The 16,000-nt window shown below is 43.1% G+C and overlaps 1 protein-coding gene across 10 annotated transcripts in view; it reads right to left on the bottom strand.

Moving 5' to 3' along the window:
- The window catches only part of CUX1 (cut like homeobox 1), a 270,952-nt gene that overhangs the window by 75,904 nt on the left and 179,048 nt on the right, over positions 1-16,000 (bottom strand). For all 10 annotated transcript variants that reach the window (XM_053960856.1, XM_053960859.1, XM_053960858.1 and 7 more), the window contains 3 exons: positions 11,744-11,848; positions 9,045-9,233; positions 3,427-3,485 (listed from right to left, as the gene is read on the bottom strand). In XM_053960856.1, the coding sequence (XP_053816831.1) occupies positions 3,427-3,485; positions 9,045-9,233; positions 11,744-11,848 (353 nt within the window). The remainder of the gene's footprint in view (positions 1-3,426; positions 3,486-9,044; positions 9,234-11,743; positions 11,849-16,000) is intronic.

The following is a 16,000-nucleotide window of genomic DNA, read 5'->3' as shown; positions in this document are numbered from 1 at the left end:
AGGTTGTTTGGGGTCAGTGACCAGTGGGATCCAGCTGTGGCTCGGGCTCTCAGCAGAGTCACGAGTTTGTTTGTTAGTTGATAGGTAAGTAAGAAGTAAGTATGTAGAAGAGGATAGTCTCTCTTTAAATAGTATATTAATGTAATATAGTATAGTTTTAATAAAGCAGATCCTTCAGCCTCCTGATCTGGAGCCAGACATCAGCATTTCTTCCCTGAGTAGGGGTTGCCAGATCCCTGTTTCCATGACTTCTGCAGGGAATGGCCTCTGCAGGGACAACCAGTCCTAATGCACATCCTCATGATGCCCAAATGAGGAGACTCATCTGAATTTCAAACCCAGTTTGAACAGTAAATTATGTCCCATAGGAAATCCCATTTCAGTTCAGACTAGTGGTGACCCCACTTACCACACGTGGGTTTGCCATGTGCAGCAATCCAGCAGCATTCCAAACACCTTCCTTCCTCCTGGATGAGGCTAAACCAGAAAAAGCTGCTCTCTCCCAGAAGGAGCAGATGTGAGTTGTGCCCTGACCACACAGTGCTGCCCCCAGAACCAGGCTGACAATGGTTGGAAGCATAAACCTGGTTATGGTTATATTTGGTTCTCCACACCAAAAAATCTGCCTCTAAAGCCCTGATCTTGTCATCCCTCTCCTTGCACAGGCTGATGATTTTTGATTCTGAGCACCTGCTGCCAGCTGGGACCTTCAGGAAGGATCCTGAGCCTTGCAGCAGCTGTGTTTCCAGTGAGATTGGTGCAGGCAATGTGTATTCAAACCTTGGCTGGAAACCTACTGACCTCTGCCTACCTGAAGGGGATTCTTTGCTAACTGAATTAACTTTCTGACAATTTCACAGATAATTTCCTATACAGTTGAAACACAGAATATACTAAAAATCAAGCTGATGGCACCTCTAATTGCCCTAAGAGGAATATTCACTCCAGCAGGTTCATTTTTAAAAGAATGTAAAAGTTAAACAAGTCAAAAATGACTCTCCAAATGTGTCACAAAAGACACATTCTCCTCAGGAATATGAGAAGCACAACATTTCTTCTTTGGATTCCAGGAATATCTTTCCCCATGAGATCTTGACTCAATCTGTGGCTCAAGATCAGTTACCTGCTTTTTAAAGGAATGATCTTGTGACTTGAATCTGCACATCTAAGAAGACTTGAAAGATCTGACTGTAAAGCAAAGTGTGCATTGGGACAGCTCGACTTTCTGTTCGTCTGATCCCGACTGCAAAGGCAGCAGGGTCAGCGCTGTCGTGCTACTTGAGAGGGAACTGAAGGCACACAGAGAGCTCTCAGATCTCAAAAATAGGTTTAGAAGCCATTGGGCACAAAAGCCAAGGCAGAAAGTGAAGAATCCTCCCATCCCAGATCTTGACATGGGCCCACCTAAGTTCCTCCAGAGGAAGAAGTTGGCTGATATTGAGACCCTCAGCCTAGCGTGCCTCTAACATCCCAGGAAGGATTAAGGAAAATACATCAGTGCCAAAACTCCTAAAAAATTCATTCTGTTCCTGCTCTCTTTTCTCTAGGTGCAAATGTTATGAGCAGTTCATTTCTGTCAGTGTTTCAGGGCTCAAGGCAGGTGCAGCAAGATTGGTGAGGGCTCCAGATTTACAGCAACAGACTTCTCCCAGCCTCATTTACAGCAAATCTCACTTCAGATCAGACTGTCAGTGCCAGGGGATGCACACTGAGCCTTCAGCACACTTTCTGGATTAGGTGGAGCATGGGAATGGTGTGAAGCAGCTGCTTGGAGGAGGCAGCATTGCAAACATCCTCGGTGCTCTCCCCGAGGGTCTCAACCCTCAGACCATCCCACAGGATGGTGATGGACCCCAGGGCCTTACAAGCCAGCTATCAATCTACAAATTAGGGATATAAAAGCTGGAACAGCTGGGAAAACAGGGTTAATTTACTGGCACCCAACCAGGGCCACTTCCAGCAGAGTCTCCCATTTATTTCACTGCAGGCTTATCCTGAGCAGAAGCACTACATGAAGCCTCTTGTGTCACAGCTTCTCTGATCTGCCTTTCCACCCCTGCTCTCATGTAAGTCAGTGTTGCAAAAAAAAAAAAGAAAAATTAAAATATTGGTATTATCACTAGGAATACAGGATTTGTATTTAAAGTACAAATGCAAAATAAGTTTAAATGAGTATATTCAATGAATATATTGGGCTCTTGGCACCTTAAGTCTGGCTTTAAAGTCCTGGTCCTGTTGTATTAAACCTTTGCATTAAAGCATGTAGGATTTGAAACTCATTTGTTGTTTCAGCACATTTACATTTAATATCTAATGCAAGAAGCTGGAAGGTTGTGGCCTTATTCCCATTTATGCTTTACATATGAGGACATAAACTGGCTAAAACCTGAAGCTGGTCCCTTAACTCAGAAGAGGACGTGGATGTATTTACCCCTAATCACTAAATGATGATGCTATTTTGAGCCCAGGTAATAATCAGGTAAAATCACCAAATAAATGATCAATTCATTTAATTTCAGTGAAAATTATACCCCTACATCAGGGTGTGCTGCAGCTGGTGGTGAACCAGAACTTCAGCCAACGTGGCTTGAATAAATCAGCACCAGGGGCTGGGCAGTTGTGGGGCTTGCAAATCCAAATCTGCTTTCCATATTCTCCAGGGACGTGTAAACAAAAGCACATGACTACCAGCCTCATCTGAAATACCTCATTAAACCAGGGAATGGCTTATTTCAGCCTTTTTAAAACACACACAGAAATGCCAGAATGATGAAAGAAGAGATGGGAGTTTCTCGCAGTTATTTAAACCTTGACACTAAACATATTTCCAGTCAGAAAAGTTCTCTTCTGAACCTGACAGCTTATCTTGTTATAGTTTAAAATGAGGCTCTTTTAAGTCTCTTAAGAAAATCCCTTGAAATAGGAAGAGGCTGTTTGTGGCTTTAGTTTAAAACCACAATATATTAGCAAAAATATACAGTGAAACAAGCCGAGCATTAAACTGGTAAGTGCTGAACCCTGGCTGGCAGGAGCAGAGAAAAGGTACCATGGCCAAAGGCTCTGTGTGTCAGTTTTGGTCCACATTACCCTCAGCTGTTGGCTGGAGACTTTTAAAAGCGTGGTCCACCTAAAACACCACAGATTTGAAACTTTTTTCCCTTTGTGGACAATAGTTTTAGTGGCTTTTCTTCGTGGACATGTATTTTATTTGCTACTGTGATCCTCTGCTGCAACAAAAAGGAGCACTCTCAGATACAGCAGTTCCACTGGTTCTGGATGTAATTTCTGCCAATATTCCCAATTTCCTCGTCTTTGTGGTTTTGACTGAATTCTTTATTGTTCCAAGAACACAGATTTGTGGCTTCATTTAACAAGCACCGTTCAACCAGAGTTTGTGAAAAAATTATGTAAGCATTTAACACTTACTTTAATTCTTTCTTAACCTCTTCATAATCAGCCTGTCCTTTCAGTTTTTCTTCCAGTTGCTTTAAAAGAGAGAACATGGATTTAATTATTTACATTGTTTTTTTTTTCTGCAGGCTTTGAAAATCATCTTCAAATTATTCCATATATACAGCAGCGCACAAGTGAGGGTTAATGACTCATACCTAATTTACATATATTAGAAAACAAACCATAACCAATTAAACATAAACACAATTATACCTCGCTCATCCTTTGTTTACAGAGTGCCAAGCATGACAGAATTCAGTGGGTCCCAATTTGGGTGTTTGCAATGTCACTGTCAAGTGTTCAGGGACGAAGGTATTAAAAAAAAAAATGGGGCAGCTGAAATTTTCAGGGAGATTGAGTAAACAAGCAGGAAGCTTTGGCACATACTGTATTCTTAATAGGACAGTTCTTGATAACCTTATCTACATGATAAAAAGAACAGGCTGAAGAAGCTGTTGTTGACTGGAATGCCTTAGGCTTGGAAGGCTCCTACAGCACCTTGTGCCCAAACAAAACAGCTCTACCAGAGGTTTTACAAGCATTCCTGATGGCAGTAACCAGAGAGGGAGCACTGAGGCCACCCCAGCAGCTCCTTCTGCTCTGCTCCACCCAGGGTGGCCTCAGTGGCTTCTCCTGGCTGTGAGGATGCCCCAAGGGCTGAACCAAACCCGCTGCCACGATCCAGAACGCAATGCCACACACTTGGACCTTACCCAGCTCCCAACAAAGTGCTCATCACTACGGGGTAAATGCTTCAGGAGGCCTAAAACATAGTGATACATAATTGATGCTGTTATGCTGCTTGCAGAAGCCACATTCATTTCAATAATTTCTTTGCTTAGTGCAGGCACACCTGATCTAAGCAAAGAACAGAACTTACTGGCTTGCAACTTCCATGGATAAAGTCAGGCTAACTCTGCTTCAGTTCATTTTTGGTGTTAAAATTGGCACAGAATCCCAAAGGTCAGGGAAACAGAAGTAACACAAGGATGTATCACCTCAAAGGCAGAGAATCTACTTTGAAAAGGAAAGGAATATATGACATGAAATAGAAAAACAGGACTTTATGTCCAAGAGAGGCTGCCTTCAGGGGAGAAGGGAATTCAAGATCCTACACCCACTCTGGGGCTGCTCTTTGGATGCAGGAGGAGGGAAGGGGAGGGCTGCTGGGAACTTGGATAATTTTTAGCAAAGCTGCTTAAAATGCAGCCCCACACAGCTGTGCTGCAGCCCAGCTATGGGGGCACGGAGGCAGGGCTGGGGAAACAGAACTGGGAGCCTGTTCCTGTTGCTGTCTTCCCTAGTAAGTCAGTGTGTGGGCATCACAGAGCTGTACAAAGCCCAAAACGATGCAGCACAGCACCCACAGGACAGCAAATCCACGGACTGAGTCATCTCAGTAATTTAAATGAGTCTTCTTCAGATGCCAACAGCAGCATGGTGGGGCTTTGTGGGGCTCCAGCTATTCTGCCATTTTTAAAGGATTTCCTCCCCAGCCCTTTGCAGCTCTCACACTGCTGACATGTCTGCCCTGCCATTAGCATGGCTGCTAAGGAGCAGTGACAAAGTGACACCCAGTTACCAATCCACAGCCCTCTCAAGGCCCTGTTCCTGCTGTTTGCCACCACAGCCCAGCACCCTCAGCACTGCTGAGAGAGGAACCTCCCTGCAGGAACAGCCAGGCCCTGCTCAACGAGCAGCTCTTAATGGACTCCAGGAACTGCAGCTCAGTGTGGAATTTGCACTCTCTGGGACATTGATGGAACAAGTGGCCTCTTAAAAAGGTCTCGTGTCTTTTGTCATCAGTGGTTGTACAGTCATTCCAGTTGTGTTAAAAATAAAAATGAGTGTCTGTTTTAGCTACAACATTTTTTTTTCACCTGGAATAAATACAGGACAAGTTTTAGTAGTTTTTTCTGGCGTGTCCTGCCTTACCAAATTCCAGTTATTGTCTGGAACAATATGAAGCACTGACTTTGCTTTAGATAGCAGGCACAGTGCTTCAGGAAAAACTTGGTTGATGTGACCAGGAAAATCCTACAAATATTAAAGATGTTGGAGGTTTTGACAATTTACAACACGTTGAAATCTCATTATGGGAATGTACTATGTAGTCCCAGGGCTTGAGGTCTCACATTTTGAGGAGGGTCAGCTACAACAGGCCATGAGTTCAAGCAGCTTTTCAAGCTGCAGCTCAACACTGAGCAAATAGAGTGACTTCAACAAGGCACCCAGGTAGAATTTTTAGTGCATCAGGTCAGGCTGGAGAGGGATCTTTAAATGAAAATTAAAGATGAGTGAGCCAGAGAGCCCTTGGTACTGGGAGGAGACTCAGCATCACAGCTGAGAGTTCTCCAAGAGGTCACAGGCAATGGGAGCACCTGCAAACCCCAAGACATCCTTCTGCTCTCCTTGGTCTTGTCACTTTTCCTTCTGTCTCTGTTTGGTGCTCTTCAAATCCGCTGTAATTCACTCCTTCCTTAACTCTGTGACTGGTAACATTTTGGGTCTGGAGCAGAGGAGCTTTTACAGCAGGAATAACTGGTAATTTACACCAGTTCTCAATATAAAAAGGACCAGAAAAAATTTAAAACAAGCAATACCCTGGATTAATATGTTAGTTACTTATGCAAGGGTATGCTAAGAAAACAGCCTTTTGTAGAAACAGAGATAAACCACAGAAAAGCTAACGACTCCCATTTAAATGAAATCTGTATTAAATGTAATTCTGTGCAGGGAAGTGCTATACCTTGGTAGAGCATTTCTAGAAAATGTAGGTACAAAACGCAGGTAGAAAAATAAAGAAAATAAAAAGAGATATTGACAAAATGCAGCTGTTTTGGACTCTCAGGTACTTGCTACAGCAGTATGACAACCAGCAATATTTTACTTTGGATTGTATAAAAAACACACACATCCATCATTCTCAAGTACCTAATACAGAGATTGTTGCCATGGAAAATCTGCACCTAAACATCTACTTTACTAAACAACAAAAACTAACAATTGAGGATGTGGTGCTTGTGTAGAAACAGAACATTTAGGCACTTGGCATCTTCCCAGTCAATGACTGTTTTAAAATGTATTAGTATGGTAATTGTCTCCAAGAACCCTGTAAAATGCACAGAACATGGGATAACAAAGGTTCAAGCTGTGAGACAATCTGGAGGAACTAATATCTTGCACTAAATATCAACCTGGTTAATTCAGACAAAATATATTCCAACGACCTCCAACACACAAAAATGCAGGAGCCAGAGGGCAGAAGGAATGGGCTGGTGGCTTTCCTGCACATTAAATTTGCAAATATCCCATGCTAAAGAATCATCTTGCATCTGTGGTGTGAATAAACCCATGTCAGAGCATGCAGAGATTGGGTCCCTCCTCATGTTATTTAGAAAATACAAACACTACTGTATTATTAACTGAACTGGCACAGGTAAAGAGCAGGAGATGTACTGAGGGGCTTAAAAAATTTCAATAACCACTAGATTAACATTGTAGTTCAGTTTAGAGTGATCAACTCACATTACTGAATTTTAACTAGGTAGCAGGGACATCCTGGCACCCAGCCACAAAGGGTTAATACAATTAGAGTGAGAAAAGTCTTGTTACTAGAGGACATGTCTTGATTATTAGATCAGATGAAGATAAAGAAGAAATAATTTTGAAAGTATTTCTGTATTGTTTCATTAAGTCATAGAGTATTAAACAATTCCCCCAAGATGCAGGTTGAGAACATTGCTTTAATTTGTGAAACTGTGAGTTGTTTTCTGTGGAGGCAACCATTAAAATCTCTGTTATTTCAGAAGCAATTCCTCCATAATCAAACAGGAGATCAGCACATCATCACTGAGATTTGGTGCTTTGTACAACCCGTGCCTGGCACAGGCTGTCCCAGCACTTTGGGGTGAAAGTAAGTATTTGGAAATATTTTTATAGTTGCAACAAATAAGGTTAAAGAGGGTTGAAATGACTAAAACTTTATCAATAGAGGCACTACATCAGCCACTATCAACAGAAAGCTAAATACAGAGCATTAGCCAGGCAAGGCTATGAGAAAATGGAAGGAGATTACTGAAATGAAAATCAAAGACTTGCTCTGTCATTTCTATGATCCTACTCCCTTTGAAGTTAATGGCTAAACTAATACTGACCTCACCAGGAACATGCTTTTTTCCAAGAAAATCTGTCAAATGCAAGGGCTCAAGATATTTTCTATCAGGCTTTATGAAAAAGTAAAATAAAAAAATCCCCTGAACATGGGTGGAGCCAGCAGAATGTGTTCCTCAAAACCAGGGCAGCTCCTTTCTCCCTCAATAAAAGTGGTGCCCACATGGTGACAGGTGGGCAGACTGATACTGTCAATGGAGTTATATAATAGGTGTCCTTTGCTCCACTGAATTTTCATAAAAATTCTGCAAAGCTAGCTTAAAGCACGCAGAAAACACTGACTGCAACACTTCAGCTTTCATTCCTAGCAGGTCTCTCTCCATGTGAATTATGCTCCACCACAGCTATACCAGTAACTGCTAAAAAATGTCAGAATTAGAGCAATTTGTAAGAGTTTCAATTGAACATTAAATCATTCTGATAGAGCAAAGCTGCCCACGCCACAGTCAGAGCTGAGTGGGAACTATCAGCCTCCTGCTCTCAGAAAACTCTCAGACTATCAAACCTGCAGAACTACCAAGTCTTTAATGGAATAGATAAATTTATCTTGTTTACACTTCGGAGCTCATAGATGGTGGAACAATGAAGGAGACAGGAGTTACAGGAAACTGATTCATACCCCACGTCAGGAAACATTTCTCATGCTCACTCAGAGATCAGAACTGTGTGGGCTCAGCACAGGGAAAGTGAAACTGCCCAAGAGAGAGGTAAAAGGGTCATTCAGAGAATTCTTAGCTGTTCCTTCTGGTTCTAGTGAAGTGCTGCTCCTGTGCAAATGAGTATAGGGCCAGACTGCTAATTATAAATGGGAATTATTGTGCACCAAATACACAGTTAAAATAATTAAATGGTTATTGGTAATAATAAATAAAAAATGAATTATTATTGTTTAAATTATTAAATTGTTATTATGTAAAGGCCTTCTCCATGTCCTGATTTTACTTGTTTCTATGCCCCAAATGATACACTTTCCATTTCCAGGGGAGAGAAGTGGAAGGGGTAGCAAGGACACTGAAAGATAAACCAATTCCTTGCAAATCTTCAATATGTATAACTGAATAGGAATTGAAAGTTTGAAAATCTAAGAGGGATTTTCTGTGCTTTTTCAGTTCAACTGTTTCATTACACATCCATGCTCATGTCTGTTGGGTTTGGTGGTGATTTTAATGCTAAAGGTAGCCTTGTCCTGCAAAAACACATTTCAAAACAGTAATTTAGAATTTAAAAACCTGTGATCCCTTAGAAAATAATACACCCAGGGGGGTGGAATGGGATGGGTTTGAAGGTCCCTTCTAACTCAAACCATTCTGTGATTCCATGAATGCCACAGAAACCAGAATTCAGCCACACCCTGCAGAAGCCAACGGCGCAGGACCACAGGAAACCCCAATACCATCATCTCTGAGATACAGCCTTACTTTGAGTGTGCTGTTCTTGGCTGTCAGCTGCTGCTCCAGCTGGGAGATTTGGCTGCTGGAGTTCTCCCTCAGCTTGGTGAGGCTGCCCTGGAGCCTCTGGACATCTTCGACGAGCTGGGCGATCTCGCGCTCCTTCGCGGCCAGCTCCACTTCCAGGCTGGAGCGAGTCAGCACCTCGATGGCCTGCTCCTGGAGGGAAAGCAGGGTCAGAGCCAGACAGGAAGGAAAGGCAGCACACCTAAATTCAGGGTGGTTAGGCAAGGAGCAAACACAGCACTGGGTGGCACAAGACACAGACAGTTCCTAAATCTGGGACTCCTGTGATTGACATTGGGAATTTGGAAGATGGAATTTCCTACACCCCAGGACAGCTCTCTGGGAAAACAGGGATAACAGAGGGAATAAATTTCCCTATTTCATAAGTGCACTGGAAAGAAGCAGCAGTGAAAGTCAAAGGATTCTATTTAGATCTATTTATTATTAATAGCCCAAGTGCTTTGACAACTATGAAAATCTGTGCTTACAAAATACTAATCAGATAAAATATTCTGAAGTAATGGAGCAGAATTTCTTAATCAGGAACGGCAGAGCCATGTGCCTGTGGCTCTCTGCATGCACACTGCACGTTTCAGGCAAAATTGTCAAAAATTGCCCCAAACTGCTATTTCCAATGAACTTGATCCTTGCATGAAAATTGTTCATGTTAACATTATTGCAAGCATCCCTCCGCGGGGAAGAAGAGAGATGTGACAGCTCTAAGACAAGGCCATTCTCCCTTTGGTCACCACTTGCAGAAATTCCCTTTCCTAAATCTTCCTTCTTCCACTTTCCCACAGCTGTAAAATCTGTCCTGGAGACAGAAGTCTGGAACTTCCTCTCTGGACTGACTTCGTGGGAGGACAAGGAATCAGAGAAGACAGAGAGGTCCAGAAGGAGGCAGATCCATGCAGAAAAGATAATAGAGACTAATTGCACCATCTCTGTCTCCTTCTTGCTGGGAGATCACAGCTGTGATGCATTGGGGAGCTCTGAGCCTCCTCCATGGAGAATGTGAGGAAAGCCTTGTGGGGGCAGGAGGCAGCCCAAGGAGGGGCACCCATTCCATTAAAGAGCCCAAAATGCATCTCACAAAGGTTAATGGCTGTTCTTCAGAAGCACCAGTGAAGGAGGAGAGAATCCATTCAGCAAGAGGGAGATGAAGATGGTGAGCACTAAACCAAAGATCTGTGGTGAAAGAGCTGAGGATTCACCCCAGCTACACCCTGACAGCTGAAGGTGACACTGCAGCAGATTGAAATATACTCCATACCCTCTTTTCTGGGAATACAGGAACAACAAAATCCCCTTTTCCATATCTTCTAAACATTCAGCTTGATTCTCAGTGACTACACCCCGCTGCACTCACAGAAAGCTGCATGTATGAACAGCAGTTAACAACACTCTCCTATTACACTGAATTATACTTTTAACTTGAAAAAACCTCTAATTTGCTTGCATGAAACATCACAAGTTGTATAATCATCTGCTGCTTGTGCCTATTGAGACTAGAACGTAGAGTCTGAAATAAGATAGATAATGATCATTTTCATCCTGCAGTAGTTGTCATATTAAATATAAATGAAGTGCAGAAGTACTATTAAATACAAGAAAGACCTAATGTTAAAATAATGATAAGACTAGGACACGAGATAGGAAGAGGCAGGTAATTCAGAGTTACAAGTGATATTCAGGCTTTTTATTTTGTGTTTTGGAGCCTACTTGTCTATCTTTTGACTTCTCTGAGAAAATACTGGGTTGTATTAATAGACAACCAAACAGATCTGGAGGACTTATGGTTTGTTACTCATTTTCTGCAAATGATTTTTAAAGGCAGCCATGTGTTCCTCTGCTATCAGTGTCAAGCACGTATAAGGCTTGCAAGGAAAAAAAAAGCAATGATTTCTTTTGTTTCTTAAATCTGCTGCTTAGAAATAGACTAAATTTCACTTAATTGCATATTTACATTTAAATACTCTTATTTTTCCTTTGGCAAACAAAAATCAAAATAATCTGGCTGCTCATCTGTGATACCTGCTCACCCAGGGCCAGCTGGAGCCCTGTAACAACCCCTGTGCCTGCAGGTCCCATCAGCAGCCTTGGCTTCAGTCAGAACCAGAGGAGGCAACAAGCAGGAGTACAGGGTATCTTCTCAATTTCCCAGGTGTAATTCTCAGTTTAGATACAGCCAGTGAGAACTGGAGCGGTATCAAACTTATTTCCAGTTTCTCTGACAGCCCAGACATGGAGTTAGGAGAGGCAGAGAGGGCAGGGAGCTCTGGGAGCCCTCGGGATGGAGCCCACACCTCAGGGCCCCGCAGGCAGGCACGTGCTGATGGCCACCAAGGCTCTCTTGCTGCCTCCATTTCTCCTCTGCTGATGCTCTCAGCCATGTGAAATGATTTCTGAGAGCTGTGCTGTCCACCTGGAGCAGGGAGTGATGGATCACTACAGAGCCAAGCGACCTCTGTCCTTCCCGTGGTCTCCTCCAGCCACCAGCCCCCTCAGAAGCTGAACCCCACCACAATCCCTAAGGAACACCCTTCCCTTTTAGTTAAAATATGACTTCAAACAGCTGTTTTTATAGCTGTGGGCATAAATTGAAGGAGCTGTACTGCAGGAATGCCAGAAACCTGTAAGAGTCAGTAAATATTTTCTCTCACCACATCAGGTGCCTTCTGGATCTGCGTAGCAAGTTGGAGAGATTTGTTAGCTGATGAGAGCTGCTCCCTTAAGGTCTCTGCCTCTCTCTGAGCCACCTCTGCCCTCTGAAGGAAATGAAAAGGGGTGAAAAGAGAAAGTACATTCAGTTTAACAACTGACAATTATTACAAGAACATTCATCAATTCATGCCTGACTGAATATAATTGATTTTCCTAAACACTCAACCTAATAAATGTTAGAAAAAAACATAGAATGTGATGGATTTTTATTTTAAACAGTACAAGGAAGAAATAATTGAGCGATTATGACAGTAATTTAACGCTAGGAGCAAGGAATCCCCTGCTGATACTAATGCTGCGGCCCACTGAATTTCCCAGACTGAATAAATACAAGTGGAAATGGAGTCTTTTTATTCAATTTCTTTCTATTCTCATAGACCAAGCAGATTTTATTGCAAGGCTCCTCATGGGAATAATTCTCACGGGTAAATGCTGAATTAAAAGATATTCTGACCACTCTCTCAAACACACATACGATGTTGTGGGCTGTCTTTCTGCAGTAATTATTCCCTAAAACATGAATTGTTAGATTCTTTTCTTTCAGCAGGTCTATTTATTCAACAATATTTAACCCTAAAGTGACAATTTTGCACAGTTCAGTTACCAGCTGCTGAGGATTTATGCAATAGCTGATAAGCCTCTGACTTGGCCACTGGTCAAAATTCCCATCTAAATATTGAATAGTAATAGAAAGGAGAAAGACAGAAGGATGAGGAAAAATTGTCTGTATGAGAGTTTGGGTAGAGACAGATGGATCAGTAACTTCAGGCAATAAATAGCAGCAAAGTCCTTTTCATAACTGTCTGTAAGCTTCTGTTAGAAATGGAACAAAACCTGGTTCTTTTACAATATACACTCCTCCTGGCAAGGCTGTCTTCTCTCTTTTTAAAAAAATGTATTTTATTGTTATAAAACCACACTGCTTTCCTTCTTGAGTAATCACTGCTTTTTGCCTGAGCTACTCCATGCATATCATGCTGTGCTTTCAGAAAATAACCAAAATAGTTTTCTATCTCTACTTACAAGACTTATCCCCAATTCTACCAAACCCATCAGCTGCCAGCAAAGAAGGTCAAAACTTTTCTTGACCAGCTGATGGATCCCTTCCTCAATGGAATGACAAATTCCCACTGCCATATTTGAGCCACTCAAACTTCCACAGACTCCTTGCTAATCCTTTGGAAAACCTAGGTCTAAAATCTAAATATAAATCTAAAATAGTGAATATAGAACATAGAGCAAATATAAAGCCTGTAGTGAATATAAAAGTATAGTGAATATGGAAGCTATAGCAAATATACAATTTATAGTAATATAAAACATATAATGAATATAAAATCTATAGCAAATATTAAAATCTGTAGAAAATATGAATCCTACAGTGAATATAAGCCCTACAGCCCTGTGTGTGTGGTCTCTGACTTCCTCCCCAGTCAAAGCAGACTCTGCATGTTTAATCAATGAGTAAACTAACAGCAATCAAATACTAAACGCATCATGTGCGCTATTTGCTCACAACATTGTATTAAATGATTTTGCATAGGTTCTACAGCTGTAATTAAAACGTGATTGTAGAAAGTACAGTGATGTGGCTCCAATAATCAGAGCAGGGGACACAAGCTATTGTGTGCTTGGAAAACGTGGAAACAGCAGCAGAAAAGGCACAAAAAGAGGGATTTATGTTGTTTATGCGGCTGGATAATATTAGGATAAATACTGAGCTAACAATACACATTGAGATAAATTATTTTCTGGTACTTTATTAGATGTGCAGTTACATATATTGATCTAATAACTGCAGAACAACTCCAGCAAAGCAGGACAAGTTACTACACTGTGGCACTTGCTCTTCCATCTACTGCTGTATAAGTAATGGGTTTTGCAGCCTTGAGCAATTCTGCTGATGGCTTCCATTCAGTGCAGCATTGTTTGGAGAATCTATTCAGCTCGCATGCGAGCAAACCACAGAGGATATTGCTAATAGGTGGTACATCTGCATATACAGTGAGCTGTCAGCTGCCCTTTCTGCACAGCCTCCCCAGCCAATTCCCAACACCTGTTGTGATCCTCGCAATAATACCAGACAAGATTTCATACTAGGCATTGTTAAAAATACATCAGCACACACTCTGGGCAATTCTATTTGGGAAATATTGGTCAATTCCCCTCTTTTTTCCCTCCTCTCACAGAATGGAAGCTTTTTAGAGCCAGAATTACAGACGTGCTCAGTGTCTGGAAAGCACTTGTGGGTGCTATCACAATATAAATTATAAATGACACACAAAACCCTGTTAAAAGAATGCTAGTTTCAAATTTGAGCACTTACAAGTTTGGAAAAGCCAAACCTGAGGCTGGTGCTCAGGCACCCCGTGTTAGGGCTCAGGAGTGGGATGGCACCACACAGGACCTGCTGTGGCTTTTCCAATGAGATTTTCCCAATGAGATGCCCTGCTCCATCAGCTCTGAGAGGAACATGGCTTGGTGAGTGATCTTCTCTTTGCCCTCTTGTTCCCTGTGTGACCCCTGCACTTCATTTGCTCTGTGCTAACTCCCCTCTGCCGATGGCATTATCCTCTTCCTCACGGGAGCCTTGCTGCACCACCAATGTGCTCCAGGACATGAATGACTGCACTGGCACAGGGTAGAGGAGCTGTTTGGGTTCCTGGAGCCCCTGGCACATCTCCCTGCACAGCAGCCCTGGCTGGAGGCTCCCAGCCTGGCAGGAGCTGCCCCTGCCCGTTCCCGAGCCGAGACCCTGCGCAGTGGCTGCGGTGCTGCTCCCCTGCCAGAGCCTCTGGGTTTGCCTCTTCCACTGCCACCCCTCTCTGCTTGTCACTCTGTCCCCTTCCTAATTCATTTTGGCTGCTGGAAGCACCATCTCTGTCTCCTCTGTGCTCCACAGCACCTTTAGCTCCAGGCAGGCAAACCCCAGCTCGTACCTCACACGACCTAATGAACATCCACAAACTTCCAGAATGAGCCTTACCCCCACGATTTCCTCCTTCCTCTTCTCCTCGTTGTTTCTTCTCCAAATGTCCTCACAAAAGGTCCTCCAAGTGTCCCTGTCCCGATGTCTGTCCCCATTCCCTGCCCACCATGAACCCCTCTCCCCGTCCTGCTCCCATGCTCATGTCTCCAGTCATGGCAGGGGCAGCCTGGGGAGTGTTTCCCCTCCTTGTGCCCCCACAAAATCTCACATCACACCCAGAAAAAGCAAAACCTGCCTGGTGGATGCTCACCCAGCCAGAGCAGTGACAGACTGCAGCGTGCCTGGGACAGGCACTGGCAGAAAAGTCTGAACAAATTCAAACCAGATTCTGCTCAGTTTCTGTGAACTCTTTTTTTCCAGACTCTTATAGGCTGGCCAAACTTGAGGCTGTTTTTTAATTATTATTATTATTATTTTATTTTTCTACTTGAAGCAACAGAAGATACAACCCTGAGAAAAAAGGGAACCATCCCTCATCAAACCCCTTCTATTAAATCTGGACACAGCAGGCTCCTCACCAAAACAGCAAGAAAAACTCGTAACATCTGGGGAAAAATGGATTTCTTTTTTCCTAATCTTGTTCTTAAAAATGGTTGAACAATTTTTCCTGAAGTAAGAAAAAAGAGAGCAGCCAGAGACAGGCGCCCAGTATGGAAAATGGCGAAACCCAAGGAAGCTTGCACAACTTGGAGCCACTGCAAAGCTCACAAAACCTCCTGTTTGTGTGAAACTGTCCCACTTCAGCTGAGAAATACAGAGAGATTCACAGAATTACAGGAAGGGTTTGGAAGGGAGCTTAAAGATCATCCAGTGCCACCCCTGCCATGGGCAGGGACCTTCCACTGTCCCAGGCTGCTCCAAGCCCTGTCCAGCCTGGCCTTGGGCAGTGCCAGGGATCCAGGGGCAGCCACAGCTGCTCTGGCACCCTGTGCCAGGGCCTGCCCACCCTCACAGGGAACAATTCCTGATTCCCAATATCCCATCCATCCCTGCCCTCTGGCAGTGGGAAGTCATTCCCCCCTGTCCTGGAACTCCAGCCCTTGTCCCCAGTCCCTCTCCAGCTCTCCTGGAGCCCCTTTGGGTACTGGATATTCCACAGCACAGTTGCTTTTCACTAGGCAGTGCTAAAACTCCTGGTTTCTTACTCCCAAATCCTATGCACAGCCTAAAAAAATGACCAGTGACAGTCACACTAATGGCCTTGATG

Source organism: Vidua chalybeata, chromosome 20 (assembly GCF_026979565.1).
Source record: "Vidua chalybeata isolate OUT-0048 chromosome 20, bVidCha1 merged haplotype, whole genome shotgun sequence".
NCBI lineage: Eukaryota > Metazoa > Chordata > Aves > Passeriformes > Viduidae > Vidua > Vidua chalybeata.
Note: the sequence above shows the minus strand (reverse complement) of the source record. Positions and strands in the feature narration are given on the sequence as shown.